This window comes from Hermetia illucens, chromosome 4 (assembly GCF_905115235.1).
Source record: "Hermetia illucens chromosome 4, iHerIll2.2.curated.20191125, whole genome shotgun sequence".
NCBI classification, from domain to species: Eukaryota; Metazoa; Arthropoda; class Insecta; order Diptera; family Stratiomyidae; genus Hermetia; species Hermetia illucens.
Genome location: NC_051852.1, coordinates 48,941,808 through 48,957,669, shown reverse-complemented (window position 1 = coordinate 48,957,669; position 15,862 = coordinate 48,941,808). Strand labels below are relative to the sequence as shown.

The window sequence follows — 15,862 nt, the reverse complement described above, 5'->3', positions numbered from 1 at the left end:
CAACCGTATTTGCGAAATCGTTGAAATAACCGTGAATCAAGCCGGATTTGTCAAAAACTGCGGAACTACTGACGCAATACACGCTGCGCGGTTATTCATGGAGAAACACCGTGAGAAGCATCGCCCTCTTTACATTGTATTTCTGGATCTAGAGAAAGCGTTTGATCGTGTAGCACACGAACTCATCTGGTATGCTTTACGACAACACTTAGTACCAGAAGAACTCGTGCGCTGGGTTCAATTGCTTTACCACGATCCGAAAAGTAAAGTTCGAAGTATGGCGGGTGTATCAAAACCGCTCCGTGTCTCTGTTGGTGTTCATCAAGGAAGCGCCCTCTCACCACTTTTCTTTGTTCTTGTTATGGACACCGTCACACGGGATATCTAACGTCCAGCGCCCTACACATTGCTTTATGCAGATGATGTTTTCCTAGCATCTGATAGTAAAAATTATCTCGAGCAATTTGTCCAAAAATGGAAAGATCGCCTCATGCAACACGGTCTCAGATTGAATCGAAACAAAACTGAATTTTTGACGACCGATCCCCATGAAACAGGCACAATCACTGTTAGCGGTAGTGATCTGCCCAGAACTGATTGATTTAAATATCTCGGGTCAACCCTATCAGCCAATGGAGAATTGGCGTTCCACAACTGGTGTTCTTTGTGATCAACGTATCAACGAACGTCTCAAATCTAAAATTTTCTGCAATGTTGTCCGACCTGTCGCTCTCTATGGTTCTGAGTGTTGGCCAACTATAAAAGACAATGAACGGTGTCTTGCGGTAATGGAGACGAAGATGTTATATTGGACTAGTGGCGTGACACGTTGTGATCACATCCGAAATGAGGATATCCGCGATCGTTATGGGGTTGCACCGATCGTGGAAAAGTTGCGAGAGAGGCGTCTTCGATGGTATGGTCACGCAATTCGTGCTAACGAGAATTCACTTGCCAAGATTGGTCTGAACATCGAAGTCGATGGTAAACTGTGGCGCGGCAGGATCTGCAGCATTTGAAATTTATTTCGAATGTTGCGGGTGTGGACGGGTAGATGGCGCGGAACTCTCCACTCTCCACTCATTTTAGAACTCGCCACGGGAGTGGACGATTAGCGGTGAGAAAGTGCCGTTGGTTGGGACAGAAAAGACCGCATGGAAATAAGCCGGTCTCTTCTGTCTCCAACCGCGGCGGTGAACACAACTGAATTCTTACCAAACTAAAATTTGGAGAAGCTTTATTTCGTTTTGAAACAACCGTTAAAAAATGACCAAAAGGCAGGCCGAAACAACGGTGGCTTGATACGCTGGATGGGGAAGCCTCGAAATTGCACCCAGGTCAGGCATTCGATAGAGCCAAATGGCGAAACCGATCACGACGAGCCGACTCCGCTTATGAACGGAACAAAGGCTGAAGAAAAACAAAGAAGCATTGAATTGGAAATACAACGACGACAATCTCAACGACAAAAAGGACTACATCATATATTATAACGGTTATCCAAAAAAACATTGTGATCGAAGTAGGGTTCCTATTCAGCCAAAAAATTAAACCTGCTGTTATCAGCTTTGAAAACATAAGCGAACGGCTATGCTCTCTGCACTTGCGGGGATAATTACGGAATATAATCCTGACTAAAATCTTCATAACTCCGTGAAGAACATTATCATTGGTATGGTCGCAAGCATATTTGCCGCTCAATGCCAAACATTAGGAGGGATTTGTCCGTCAACGAATGTAAGCTACCAATCGAAAGGAAGAATCTCAAAGAACGCAGATCAATGATCTATTACAAACTTTTTAAATGGAAAAGCGATTTCCTAGACAGAAAAATGGAGCTTACGAGAACCAACAGGTCTGTGATCTCGAAAAGGACCGGGGCCAACTGCACCTGGTGCTTTACCGACACATCAGAAGAATCAATCTTGATATACCTCGATGCTTATCAAGCCGAGACAATGAGGAAAACCTGATTTACGGCCGTGTGAGCATATTGGAGCGATGGGTTGAGAATTTTGACAAACTGCTTAACAACCAAAATATTAATGAGTAGGAGGTCCTATCAACTGAAGACAACGAACAAATCCTGACACCACCAAACACGCAAGAAAGAGTCCGTGCAATCTATTAGCTTAAGAATCATATGTCGCCAGGAGCCGATAGAATTACAGCCGAATTGGTTAAATATGGAGGCGACTAATTACACCAAGCGATTCATCAACTTATGCTTAAGATGTGGGGCAACGAATCGACGCTTGACGATTGGCATACATAAAAAGGGGTAAATCATATATATGGTTACCATTCACCCCTTAGTGGGGTGTAGGGCGGTACCCATACCTACTTGCCATTGTTCGCGGTTACCTGAAATGCCTTTTAGGCCCCCCTACAATTTCTCGCTCGCATCTCTCAAATACCCTTCGAGCGACCCCAAGATGGCCGACGAATGGCCATCTTGGGGGAGTGGATTCCACTGCATGGCGTAGCCAACAATACATTTGTCGCCGCTCCTTAATGACCTATCCACTGCCACTTCCGTCTTCTGATCATAGTGCGTATGAGTGCCAGGTCTGTGCGCCGACTATGTTCTTCATTTGAGACAGTATCAGGCTAGCGTACTCCGACGATACTGCGCAGACAGATGTTGATGAAGGCTTGGAGCTTTTGAATAATAGTGGAGTTCACTTTCCATGCGCTACTTGCGTATAGCAATGTATATAGAACATTAACCCAGACCAGTCGTAATTTAACTTTGGTGTTGAGGTAATTGCATTTCCAGATTTTGAACAGAGCAGCCAAAGAAGATCTACTGCTGTTAATGCGTAGGGCCACATCGAGTTCGTTGCCACCGTCGTCAGACACAACGTTTTCTAGATATGCAATTAGATCGACTCATGGGGATAGGGGGAGTGTGATGACCCGTCAGACTCAGAACCCTAGTTCTGTTGGCGTTTATCTTCAGTCCAACTCTACTTAATTCTATTTTCAAATCCAGTTCCAGTGAGAGAGAAAATAGACGTCATCAGTGTAGTCAAGGTGTTTGAGGATGTGATAGTCCATTGAACGTCCTCCAGACAAGGCAGCATAGAGAACGCCACCAATAACAAGAAGAAGTTTTGAAGTTTTGAATTGATTGCATTCTGGGGCATACTTCGCTTCTATGACCAGCGCAATAGCAAATTCTCTCTTTTCACACCGTATGCTACACTGGACTTCTTGGATTTTGCTGGGTATCGAAGTTCGAGCGCATCACGTCCACCATCATTCGCAGGTGTCAATAGAGCCTTCAAGCTTTCTGTCTAGCGGTTCGTGTCCACAATCAGTCAGATATTATGACCCGGTTTCGGGACGAGGTTTACGAGCTATGTAGCGGGTGAGAAAAGTGCATTTTTGATGGCAGCCCATTGCTCATTGATATTTTCAGGCGGGTTACCCAGTATATTTACGGTCCGATCAGTAAGATAACCATCCTACTTTCGAGCGACAGTTGAATCATACATCGATGTTGAACCTAGAAGGTCGCAGCCCCGCAACCCTATGAGAAAGGATGGAGGCAATACGCAAGCGAACGTAAACGATCATCGGATGGTGATCCCTTTTGATGTGGATATCAGCACTTCTCTTGTTATGTACATCCAGGATACAACTCTTAAATTTACTGCTGATCGCGAAATGGTCGATTTGGTGGCTCGTACGGTGTCGGTCAGTTGAAACCTTATGGCAGGATCTGTACTCGAACAATGCACTACCAACGGCGAGGCGGTGGAAGCTGCAGAAATCCACAAACTTCCCAACATTGTCGTTACGGTCGCCGGCCTTGTTTCCCCATCACATGTCCAAGCAAGGTGTTGCCAGATTGCACCTTGACATTCAGATCACCCATCACAATCACAAGCCACCTTTAGGAAGTCTCCCCTGAATTGGGTTTAATTGCTCGTAGAAAGCATCTTTCTCCACTACATCGGAAGCCTTCGTTAGTGTGTAGCATTGTACAACTGTGATGCTCCTTAACCTGGTCCGGAATCTTGTAATTAGAAGTCTCTCAAAAACCGGCTCCCACGGCAAAGGGTTCGTGTCTGCTACCACTTAGCTTTCTGGATTACAAAAGGATATTGCCGCAAGAAGGAGAGGAATGCTCCCCAGAGTCCCATCATCTTATTTCGATTAGGTCCAGAAGTTGGGGAAAGCGACCATTCGTTTCGGTTGCAGTAAAGATTCAAAATTTGCAGGTTACTTTTACTCGCTTCTTACGTCAATTACAGAAGACTCTGAATGTATTATTTAGTCCCAACTCACAGGGTAAATCATGCAATGCAACAATTATTGAGGTATCACGTTGCTGAGTACCATCTATGAAATATTCTCGAAAATCGTGCTTCGATCAGATCTTCTCTGTACGGTAAGCGATGGGAAAATTTTTGGAATATGGCCATCAGATGCTCCTTATCGGCTTCAAGGCCGCCTATGTATGCGACCAAATTGGTAAAATTTACTACCTTTACCCTCACCAATGTTCGGGGCCAGATAAAAGCAGCACGATCACTCTCGAGATCATGCAACTTAAACAATGGTCTAGGACAAGGGTGGCTCATCATGCAGCCTCTTTAATCTGGCCCTGGAAAAAGCGATCCACGATACTCATGTGACAGGCACCATCGTCTTCAAGTTCACCCAACTTTTGGTCTATTCTAACGATATTGAAGAATAACCCGTGTTGTAAAGTCTATCTACATCCAGATCGAGCAAGCGGCGCAATATCTTAGACTGCACATTGATTAAGACAAGAAATATATGGTGGCAACGTCAACACCAAAAACAAAAGAAACAACAGCATCAAATGGCACTGGTCAAACGAGAACAATAAAGATAGGTGACCATTGATAATTTCTGCTACTTAGAGTTGAAAATTATAACCGCTATGACGATGCAATCCGCGTAGGATTGTTGACAGCCAACAGAGCCTATCTTAGCTTAAATAATCTGTTTCTGTCGAAACATCTCCTCATAGGCTCAAAACTTTACTCTACAAGGCAATGACATTGCGGGGACTCGTTTGAGGAAAGAATTCTCCGAAGAATTTTTGGCTCCTTACATAAGAATTGACGGTTCCGTGGCCTATATAACGACGAAATTTATGAGCGATACAATGGCCGTCTAGTTATGGATCAAATCTAGCTCAATACGTTGCGATGGGCGGGTCACTTAGTCCGTATCGACGAAGACGATCCACCCCGAAAAGTCTATAAGGACAATATCTATGGTAGAAAAAGATGACTTGGCAGATCCTCTCTTAGATGGAGCGATGGCATAGGCCAGGACGCCAGCTTTTAAGGATATCGAATCTATGGACCTCGGCCTAAAGCTGGGACTTCCTGAGTTTCTTACTACGTTTTGGTTAATGGAAGTTTATGCTCTAATGAAAGACAAGGATGAATCAATAAAAAACCAATTTAATTCACTGCCCTCGAATGACATGATGATAATCAGAGACCTCAACGCAAACATTTGTCCACCTTAAAACTACTGGCGACCGTAATCTTCATGAGTGAACTAATGAGGACTTTCTTAGAAAATTAGCATGGTTTAGAATTAGCTTAGAAAATTAGCATGCGACAGAGGCATGGCAATTTCATGGATTTTTTTTTCTTTACACAGGATCCACAAGAGAATATGGACATGACTAGATGGGATGACGTTCATCCAGATTGATTACTTCCTAATTGCGAAATGAGCCGCATCTAGCATCTTTAACAAACGCGCATGAAGTGGGATCAATCAAAACGGTTGCAGAGAAAACCATCAAGGCACAACTCTTACAAAAGACAACAACGAAATAGATGAAATCAACAAGCGGATCTTGCTCGCTAACAAAAGATTCCAGTTAGGGTGGACGATGGATGACGAACAGCGAGTTGAACCAATTATATGGCGAACCAGAAACCGCCTGCATATTAAGATTCGAAAGCTCCGTTGTGCAGAAGAATTCTCAAGTGCCTATTGAAAGGCAAGGTGGAAGTGAAACGATCACTAGGAAAGCTCCGAAACAGATAAGAGTCTTCAATGAACAACGCGAGGTATACGCTGCTCGCTTTCTGAAATTGGAAACGCAGTCACTGGACCGAGAAGAATGGAGACGAAGACTTCGGGAGACCAAGGACCGATATCGGACCGGCCATAGAAGAACACCAACGCACATTGTAGAGTAAAGTTAATCTTGAGTGCGACAATTGGAGAAGTATTTGTTTCGCTGTCTCAAATATATTAGATAAAATCATCCTGGGACGCATCAAGGAACCCTTTGGAAACTTGATCCACAAAGGGCAGGCTGGTTTCCGCTCTGGATCCTCCCGAACGGCACTAACACTGCCCGGGTCATTGCGAAACAGTGTGCCTGTGATTTTGAGAAAGCATTCAACGTCGAGAACGGAGAGTATGTCTGAAATGCTTTGTGCAGGACAGCCATTCTGGGGAAACTAATAATTATTATCAGGGTGACATATATCACGTACTGCATCGAGGTAAAATCTAAAAAGGAAACTAGAAGTCCAAAGCGGTGAGCATCAAATCTGCATCTTGTCACCGACACCTTTTATTTTGGGCAAGAACATGAAAGAGTTGAATGATCTCTGAACATTGGTCCTTCGAACTAGATCAGAGTGAACACAACACTAGCTCCTCTTTTTTAGCAAAAAGAATAATGGACGGATCTTCAAGAACTCAACTTGATAAATGCGAGAATCAACATCTCACAGCGCATAAGGAATTGGCGAACAGCATGGAACTTGTCAGCAAACGTACAGAGAAATATGTTGTGAGACGTTTGGAAAATATAGTTTTCGTCTATTCTACATAGAAACTCAGTATACGATGAAAGAAAGCAGTTTATAATCGCTTCAGCATATTCTTAGTACTTTTCCACAGACGCTCCAAAACCCGGAGGGAAGAGTCACTATAGTTCAAATAATCGTGTAGGTGGGGCTAAATTTCACTCGGACTTATACTACTTACTATTAAGCTGGGAAGTCGATAATAAGCTAAGGGATTTTACCCAAAATATTTCCTGCTTGCTACCATGCTTTGAAGATGATTTTTGGCTTCGTTCCTATGCTTTTTTCAAAGATCTGGTGTCAGATCAATGCTTACTGCAACTGCAAGGCGCGCCTGCATGTCCTTGGTAGTGGTATCACACAAAATATCAACTGCGAGATTCCAGTCCAGAACGAAGAACATTTCAACAGAACAGTGTTACCTATGGACACGATTTCCGATGCAGAGGAAAATGTCATTGGAAGCAGACCATCCGAACGCATTTAATCAGATCGCGCGTTTACATCGCGATTAGTCGTAGATTTAGGGGCTGTCTTCCGGATGTGCGAAAGATTGGCCTTGAGTGTGATTATTAGCTGATGGACACTTCCCTTTACTTGTGTATTGTGTCGGTTGCCTCTTGCGGCGGTGGATAGCCCTGGTCCCCGAAGGTCAACAGGGTCCGCTTCCATAATACGACTGGCATTGCCAAAAGGGAATTTATTGTTGTGCTGGTCAGGGAGACAGAGGCAACTGCAAATAACATACATTAAGCAAACCTCTCAGTGGTCCCGTAAGGCACTAAGTTCTCCTATATTAGGGTACTAGAGGAGAAAACCCCCGAAGCGTCAAATGACAAAATCACACGTCACCAAGGGCGAAAATCCCCGGGAAAGTTTGTAATTCGAAAACTCACACGGAAATAATAATTATTTAGTTGTAGGCTATTGTCGGCCGAATAAGCGGTTAAGTTGGTTTCGTGGGCAAGAAAAAAATAGGTTGGGTCCTGTGCCAAGGGAACAAGTATCTATAAAGCTGCAAGCACTATCACTACGATAGATTAAAACATGCAGGAAATGTGAGGAAAAAAGATTCTACTAGAGATGCACCATGCATGTTGTGCAAGGGGAAGAGAGAGTGGACAACTGGCACGTTGTAGGTATTGGTAGGTGTCCGGCACATAGGAGGGAGCTGAATCGTATTTAAGGATACATCTGGCAACGCCACCAAATGGGCATGTTATGCTAGACAGTCTGGCCGTGGATTCGATCCCCGAGGTCATCGAGGAGGAAATGTTTCCGTTCGCCGAGCGAGCGGATGGTCTATCGGAACGGCAATATAGATTTCGTCGCGCTCATTCTACGGTCGATACCATAACAATGATGTGGATTTGGCTTGAGTGACACTAGATGTCAGGAATGCTTTTAATTCGGCCAACGAGGGTTGGATTAAGGGCACTTTGCGGTGGCAAGTATTGATTGAGGTTTCGTATTGATATCCAACACATACCATACGCCTTTGCGTGCCAGAGGACGTAATCCTGATTGGTTTTACAGACGATCTAGCGATGTTGATAGTTGTGAAGCCGAGGTCGTTAAATTTTATGGAAGTAAACCATTCCCACCATTTGGCGCATAAAAAGAAGATTTTTATTATCAATCGGAAGAGAAAACCAGATTGGAGGATCATTGGATGGCATAGGGTGTGTAGTGGACAACAGCGAATGAGGCAGTTTGTGTCATCAAGATAACGATCCCCTTAGATCTTCTAGCAAATGAAGCGCATTGCCTCTACCAGAGAAGAAGGGCGAACCCAACCGAAGTGAATGCGAACTACCGAGAAGCTAATAAGATGAGGATAATCTCACAAATAATTTACTATCTACTATGACGATAGCCCGATGTAATTGGCTGGAGGATTGTTTTTCAAAGAAAAGAAATTAAATTAAATTAAATACCACCTTTTTCCCTGATGACATGAAATAATGATCCCTAGTTTTTTGCCCGCTCTTCCATCTCCTCCTCAACTATGAATTTAGGAACACCAATATGTTTTGTGATGTTGCCTCAGAGAATTGAAGTAACAACTTTGTAAATGATGAGAATTGGTAATTGGTCAACATTTTGAAGGCAGGAGGAACTCTGTTTTTTTGGGGATAAGATAAGTTTCCCAGATGGTGAAGTGAATTTGGATCAGCAATCATCTGATTAAGGTGATTTGCCAAAACGTTGGAGTGTTCTTGAACCGTTTTAGCTGGGAGCTGTAAATATGATGAACTTCTGGCGTTTTCCGATTACCCGTCTTTTCAAGGGCTATTCTAATGCCAGTTTCAGTTATAACGAATAAAGTTTGGGAGCCATTCTATTCGTAAATTACAATGACTGGGTTGATTTGAAACCCTTCCCCAGAAGTTTGTTGTTTTCCTGAGCTGAGTTGGTGAGGATTTTATAAAATTCTCTTTGGATTTGAAAGAACAAAGTAGTATTTATCCTTCGCTGCAAGCTCTTGTGATACCTGCGAATGCGATTGGACCATATCGCAAGTTTGTGTTTCATATAATTGGACAGATGGTAATTTCCAGTGCTGTTCGCAACGCATTTGGGCACCCTTGCTGATGGATTCCCAAGTGTTTGCGGGGCACGACCTCACTTTTCGACTCTTTTGTTGAGACGAATTACCTTGGCAGCTGCAACGTAGATGAAGTTATGAACCTCTGTTGCAATCATTACGCTAGCCAAACGAACACCCAAATTCTACCAACGATAGCAATGATGTTGGTAGTTGCCGAAGTATTATAAAATTTAGTTTTCAGATCTTTGGCCTAGCGTCTGGGAATCTCGGCATATTTTTTGAATGCAACCTGGAGTGCGGGCAAAGCCTCATTGTAGATTGGATCGAAACCCCCAGAGACCAAGCTTCTCCTGACTGCTGGGTTCATGGAGTACTTTACAGGTGGAGTATTAAACTTGCTCCCTTGTTCAGTCCAGTTTATTGAAGATTCAACACCGAACTCAAATCAAACTTCGTTGAAAATTTGTTGTCTAGTTAAAACTACATTCTATTTCGGGATCTGGAACGTCTTAAATCTAAAATTTACTGCAATGTCGTCTATGGTTCTGAGTGCTGGCCGACTATAAAAGACAATGAACGGCGTCTTGCGGTAATGAAAAGAAGAAGTTGCATTGGATTAGTAGCGTAAAATGCCTTGATCACATCTGAAATGAGAATATATGCGATCGATATGGGATAGCACGGATCGATGACATGATCACGTAATTCGCGCTAACGAAAATTAACTTGCCAAGATTGGTCTGTGGCTCAGTGAATTTTTGAATCGGGTTAGTGAGAAAGGTAGAACACCATCTAACTAGCTAGAAAGCGGTTCAATTTTAATATGGAAAAAGAAAGGTATTCCAGCAGAATGTTCAAATTACCGTCCGAACCGAAGATTTTTGAACGCATTTTTGACAACGTTCAAATAATACTTTGCTACATTATTTATATAGCATGCTGGCCCAAGCCCAGGTAATTTGTACTAAACAAAAATAAAATGCTGAGATCAGGGAAAGATGTAGAGAAAGTATAGTTGGAGTTATTCCACTATAATAAATCCTACCTGATCTTTCTTGATGGCAGGTTATGTAACAGGCCGACCAAAAAAAATGCATTCAATGTCGTTGAAAACAAAATGATGGAAAAAATGCTAGGGCATTAACCTCAGACGACGTACCATGACAACCCACGGTCCTGTCGAGAAATGAGCAAGTTTTCTTGACGCATAGACGTAAGTAAGTCAATCAGGTCGTAATTTAGCTAATTAAGAGTTTCCTGTTAGAGAGTGGCTTGGATAAACTGGATCTGAAGAGTGAAAAGATGGAAGGGGTTGTTATTACTAATCGCAAGCTTATTTCAAAGTCTATCATTAAATACCTGCTGCACTGTTTCACCCGAAGACCCAAAGCATTTTATGTTATGATCTTTGGGATGCACAGACCTGGGACCGAATATTGTGGCACAATTAGCTCTCTGGAATTATCGAGGATGATAGAACACGATTTGGCTGGCAAAAAAGCACGACCATTCCAATACGGAAAAAGAAAAATTATCGTATTCGGTTATCATACATCAAGGACGTTTTTGAACCCTTTCTTGACAATTGAACTACTGATCGGTCAAATTACTGTGAATCAAGCTGGGGCTGGTTAAGCTACTGATGCAATACACGCTACCTTTATGAAGAAACGCCATGCGAAATATCAGGCTCTTTACATTGCATTCTGCATCTCGAGAAGGCGTTTGAGCGTGTGCCACACAAACTCATCTTGTATGCTTTGCGGGAAGATCCATTCCTAGAGGAACTTCTACGCTAGGTTAGGTACGATAATGATAATAATCGTTGCCGCGATAATGTAATTAGATCTGGGCCTTGAATTATTTTAGAGCACTTCATTCAAGACCGTAACGGTACACTACACTAGGTATACGGTAGCATGCAATGTGATGAAGCATTACACTCGATCTTGATTATTACCCTGATTTGACTCAGGTAATCATTCACAGCAGTCTACTGCTTTCCGACATCTAGTCACGATACAAACCCCCCTGCCACCGGTGAGATTTAGAAAGCGAGCTTCTGCTGTGACAGTCTAGTGCTCTATCTATCGCTATCCAAGCACTTACCGCTCTACTAGGTATATCAAAACCGGTTTGCGTCTTTGTCGGTGTTTATTAAGGAAGCACCCTCTCACTACTCCTCCTTTTTGTTATGAACATGTACCATATATCCGAGGTCCGGCGCTCTACACACGGTTCTATGGAGATGATGCTTTCCTAGCATTTCATAACGACGCTCATCTCAAGAAACTTTTTCAAAAATAGAATGATCGTCCCATGCAACACGATGTCAGACTGAATAAAACAGAACTTTTGATGATCGGTCCTAATGAAACAGCTATTATTAGCGGCAGTGAACTATGCTAAATCCCACCTGATCTCTCTTGGTGACAGGCCGGCCAAGAAAATGTATCCAATGTTATTAGATCGTCTTTGATCGAATCGAGTGACAAGCCTCGGAAAAATGATAGGGCGTCAACCTCAGTCGACGCGGCAGGACGGGCTCCGGTCCTGTCGAGAAATGGGCAAGGGTTCTTGACGCATGTACGGCGTCAGAACGTAAGTAAGTTAATCCGAGCAAAACAAATATATGTCTGCACGCTAAATGTTGGCACCTTAACTGGAAAGACCGAGGAACTCGCAAGAACCCTTCGGAAAAAATGTATTGATATCTGAGCTCTGTAAGAAACCCGATGGTCTGGTGTCAAAAGCTTTGACTTAGAACGCGAATGCAGTAAAAATTCTTATAATCTTCTCTATTTTGGTAGCATTGGCATTGCCTTCTAAGAGGGTTTCCGTGATGCCATTAAAGGAGTCGAACGATTTGATGACCGGCTGATGAAGCTCACCATTATGTTAGCTGATCGCACTACTCACTTCTCCACTTCGCGTGCGCACCACAGACGGGTCGACCTGATGCCGAGAAAGATGCTTTCTGGCAACTTCTCGATGCAAAGACCTGCAACGTGCCTGTTGGTGACTATATCATCATTGCCGGCTACCTTAATGGTCATATGGGTGAAAAGGCACTATGAGGGTGGCGAGTGCACTCCACCCGTGACCTTGTACTTATGAATACATGGTTCATCAAACAATTGTATCATCTTCCTACATTTTATAATGGGAATAGTAAAACCCAAATCGATTATATTCTCATAAGATGCCGATTTTTGCCACCATCACTGATTGCAAAGCCGTTCCCTATGAGATCATCGCATCTCAGCACTGTCCTTTAATTGCCATCCTGCGAATCAAGCCATCGATAAAACAGCGTGAGGAACACACTGGCCCGTCGCGCATTAAATGGTGGTGATTTTGTGAGAAGAAAGAAGAAATGATCTTACTTACAGGATTACCAACCATTACGAATGTGGAACGAAATTAAAGACACGATTCACAAAGTGACTTCTGCAACTCTCGGAAACACCAAGCCGAGATACTTGGCTTTGGAATGACGATGTTCAAATCAAATTGAGGTCCGGGAAAAGAAACGAATCTTGACAACCATATTCGCGAAATCATTCAAATAACGCTGAATCAAGCCGGATTTGCCAAGTACTGCGGAACTACTGACGCAATACACGCTGCGCGGTTACTCATGGAGAAACACGGTGAGAAGCATCGCTCTCTTCACATTTCATTTCTACATCTAGAGAAAACGTTTGACAGTGTTATACGAACTCAGTTGGTATGCTCTACGATAACACTTAGTGCAAGGAGAACTCGTACGCTAGGTTCAATTGCTCTACCACGATCCGAAAAGCAAATTTCGAAGTGTTACGGGTGTATCAACACCGCTTCGTGTCTCTGTTGGTGTTCATCAAGAAAATGCCGTCGCACCACTTCTCTTTCTTCTGTCATGCACACTGTCACAGGGAACATCTAACGTCCAGCACCCTACAGATTGCTTTATGTAGATGATTTTTTGAGTCCTATCGTCTAATAGCAAAAATGATCTCGAGCAGCTTGTCTAAAAATGAACTGATCGCATCATGCAACACGGTTTCAGATTGATCTGAATAAAACTGAATTTCTGATGACCGATCCCCATGAAACGGGCACAATCACTGTCTGCGGCAGCGATTTACCGCAATGTCGTCTGTCCTATCTCTGTCTATGGTTCTGAGTGTTGACTGACTATAAAAGACAACGAACGGAATCTTGCGGTAATGGCGACGAAGATGTTGCTTTGGACAAGTGGTGATACACGTTTTGATCACATCCAAAATGAGGATATCCGCGGTCGATCGTGGAAAAATTGCGAGGGAGGCTTCCTCGATGGTCACGTAATTCGCGTTACCAAGGTTGGTCTGAACATCGAAGTCGATGGTAAGCGACCAAAAGGTCGGCTGAAACAACGGTAGGTTGATACGCTGGATGGGGATTTAAAAGGCTCACGGTTGCATCCAAATCAGGCATTTCATAGAACCAAATGGCGGAATCGATCACGACGAGCTGACCCCGGTTGTGAACGGAATAAAGGCTGAAGAAAAAGAAGAATGCTTTTAGCCAATGGTGAACTGAATTATGAAATTGCTTACGCACTAGCGCAACTTGGGTGAAGTGGCGTTCTGTCAATTGGCGTTTTTTTTTGTGATCGAAGCTCCAGCGAACGTCTCAATTCCAAAATTTATTACAATGTTTTTTTGCCCTGTGGATCGTTACGATTCTGAGTGTTGTTCGACTATCAAAGACGTTGGAATAATCACATCCGAAATGAGAATATCGCGATCGATATGGGGTTGAACAGATCGTGGAAAAATTGCGAGGGGTATGGTATTGGCCTGTAATTCGTGCTAACAATCGAAGCCGTTGGGAAGGGGCCACAAAGCCGACAGAGACAATGACGGCCTGATACACTAAACGCTGACATAAGAGCCTTTCGGAATCATGAACCCGTCCATCTAAAGGATTTATCAATTCTTGTGAATGATACGCCCTAGAAGTACCTCAAATGTGATCGCAAATTTACAAAACTGGATAAAAAAACAAGGCAAGCAGAGAGCATCAACCATGGAAATGCTATTGAACTTGTACTACCTACACAGCTCTATTGGTTCAAAACACTATCTGGATTAAATTCCGAATCCGATAATAGATGGATATATGTCGACGTTTGCTTCCGAGCCAAATTGGATTACACGAGTAGAATTGACCGTGATTAACCGCACACTATGGCGTGTTTAAGCTTACTATTTCCGCTGCATGCTTACTATCATAACATCCACACTATCGTAAAATTGAATCGAAACTTGCAGTGTCTTGCTTGCTAGTGCTAGATGCCTTGCTTTATTCACAATTAGAACTATTGATAAATAGGTGAGAGCTTTATGTAAAGCCTTATATCAGTGGCAAATGCTATGTATTCTGATATAAATAATTGACAAGTATACGCGATTTTTTTACATCGCATTCGAGCATTTTTCATTAGCATTACATGTTGCAAATGTTTTAGGTTTACAGACACAACTATGTATTCAGCTATGATATAACGTTGTGGTTTTTTGTGATGCTTTTTGAGGTAAAGTGTTGTAAAAGTTAGTACAATGCATAACAACAAAGTTTCACTGCAATTCACATTGAATCATTCCTTTATTCATGTATTTTCTCTTACATTCAGTTGGGTAATTGGATTTATAAACAATTCAAGTACTTACATAGTTAGTGGGTTCTCCGACACGCGCTTTTCAAAAATCTCGTAAAGTTGCTTTGTGATAATAATGCGGCGCCAATTCCGTCAACCAATCTTCTTTAATGACTGTTAGATCCTTCATGAACAGCTTTGTAGTTTGCATTAACTCACAAAATATCACAAATTGTGGTTGTTGAAGGGTGTACAACGTGGATAACGGATGAATTGATAATTCCGTGTCACCACGCACGGTCTTATAAACCCCAGAATGATGCAGATAAGCAGCGTTCGGGAAAAATCCACTTGTTATACATCTACTTATTGTTTCTACGTCACCCCTGCAGGAAAACATCGGGATTCCTAGTTTGTTCTCAATCAAGTTGGACAATTGAGCTCTAAGTTCGTATGCACGTTTTAAGTTGCGGTAGACCAGGTAGTTCCGCCCACAGAATTCTTTCGTACGTCCGTTTTCAACGAAGGCGGTGTAAACGTTTAGGAGGGTGATGAGGTCGCCTTCAGCTACTTCAAATTGTCTTTTCGCAACACGCGCTTTGATTTGACCTTGGCCAGTTACAGGCTTCGAGAATACAGACTGAACTTGTAGCATGGAAATTAATGTTAGGATTTCCTCAGAACAACCCATTTGTCCGGCGATATAGAGCATTTTACCCATCATAGGGGGCAGCGGCATTTCAGCTAGAAGGTATCCGATGGGCTTTGTTAGATTTCCGTTTTCATCCAGAGCATCTAAAAGAGAAAATTATATTAATGATTATAAAAAAAATGGAAAATTTCACTCATATCATTCAG

The 15,862-nt window shown here is 42.8% G+C and overlaps 2 protein-coding genes across 3 annotated transcripts in view; both read right to left on the bottom strand.

The window, feature by feature from the left end:
* LOC119655648 (bcl-2-related ovarian killer protein homolog B) overlaps positions 1–14,615 on the bottom strand; it is a 31,564-nt gene extending 16,949 nt beyond the window's left edge. The window contains exon 1 of the mRNA XM_038061632.1: positions 14,465–14,615. The gene's annotated coding sequence lies outside the window, so the exon portion shown is untranslated. The remainder of the gene's footprint in view (positions 1–14,464) is intronic.
* Positions 14,616–14,982: 367 nt separating this feature from the next.
* Positions 14,983–15,862, bottom strand: part of LOC119656307 (probable ATP-dependent RNA helicase DHX35) — a 68,288-nt gene continuing 67,408 nt past the window's right edge. For both annotated transcript variants that reach the window (XM_038062749.1, XM_038062751.1), the window contains one exon: positions 14,983–15,799. In XM_038062749.1, the coding sequence (XP_037918677.1) occupies positions 15,108–15,799 (692 nt within the window). In that variant the 3' untranslated portion in view covers positions 14,983–15,107. The remainder of the gene's footprint in view (positions 15,800–15,862) is intronic.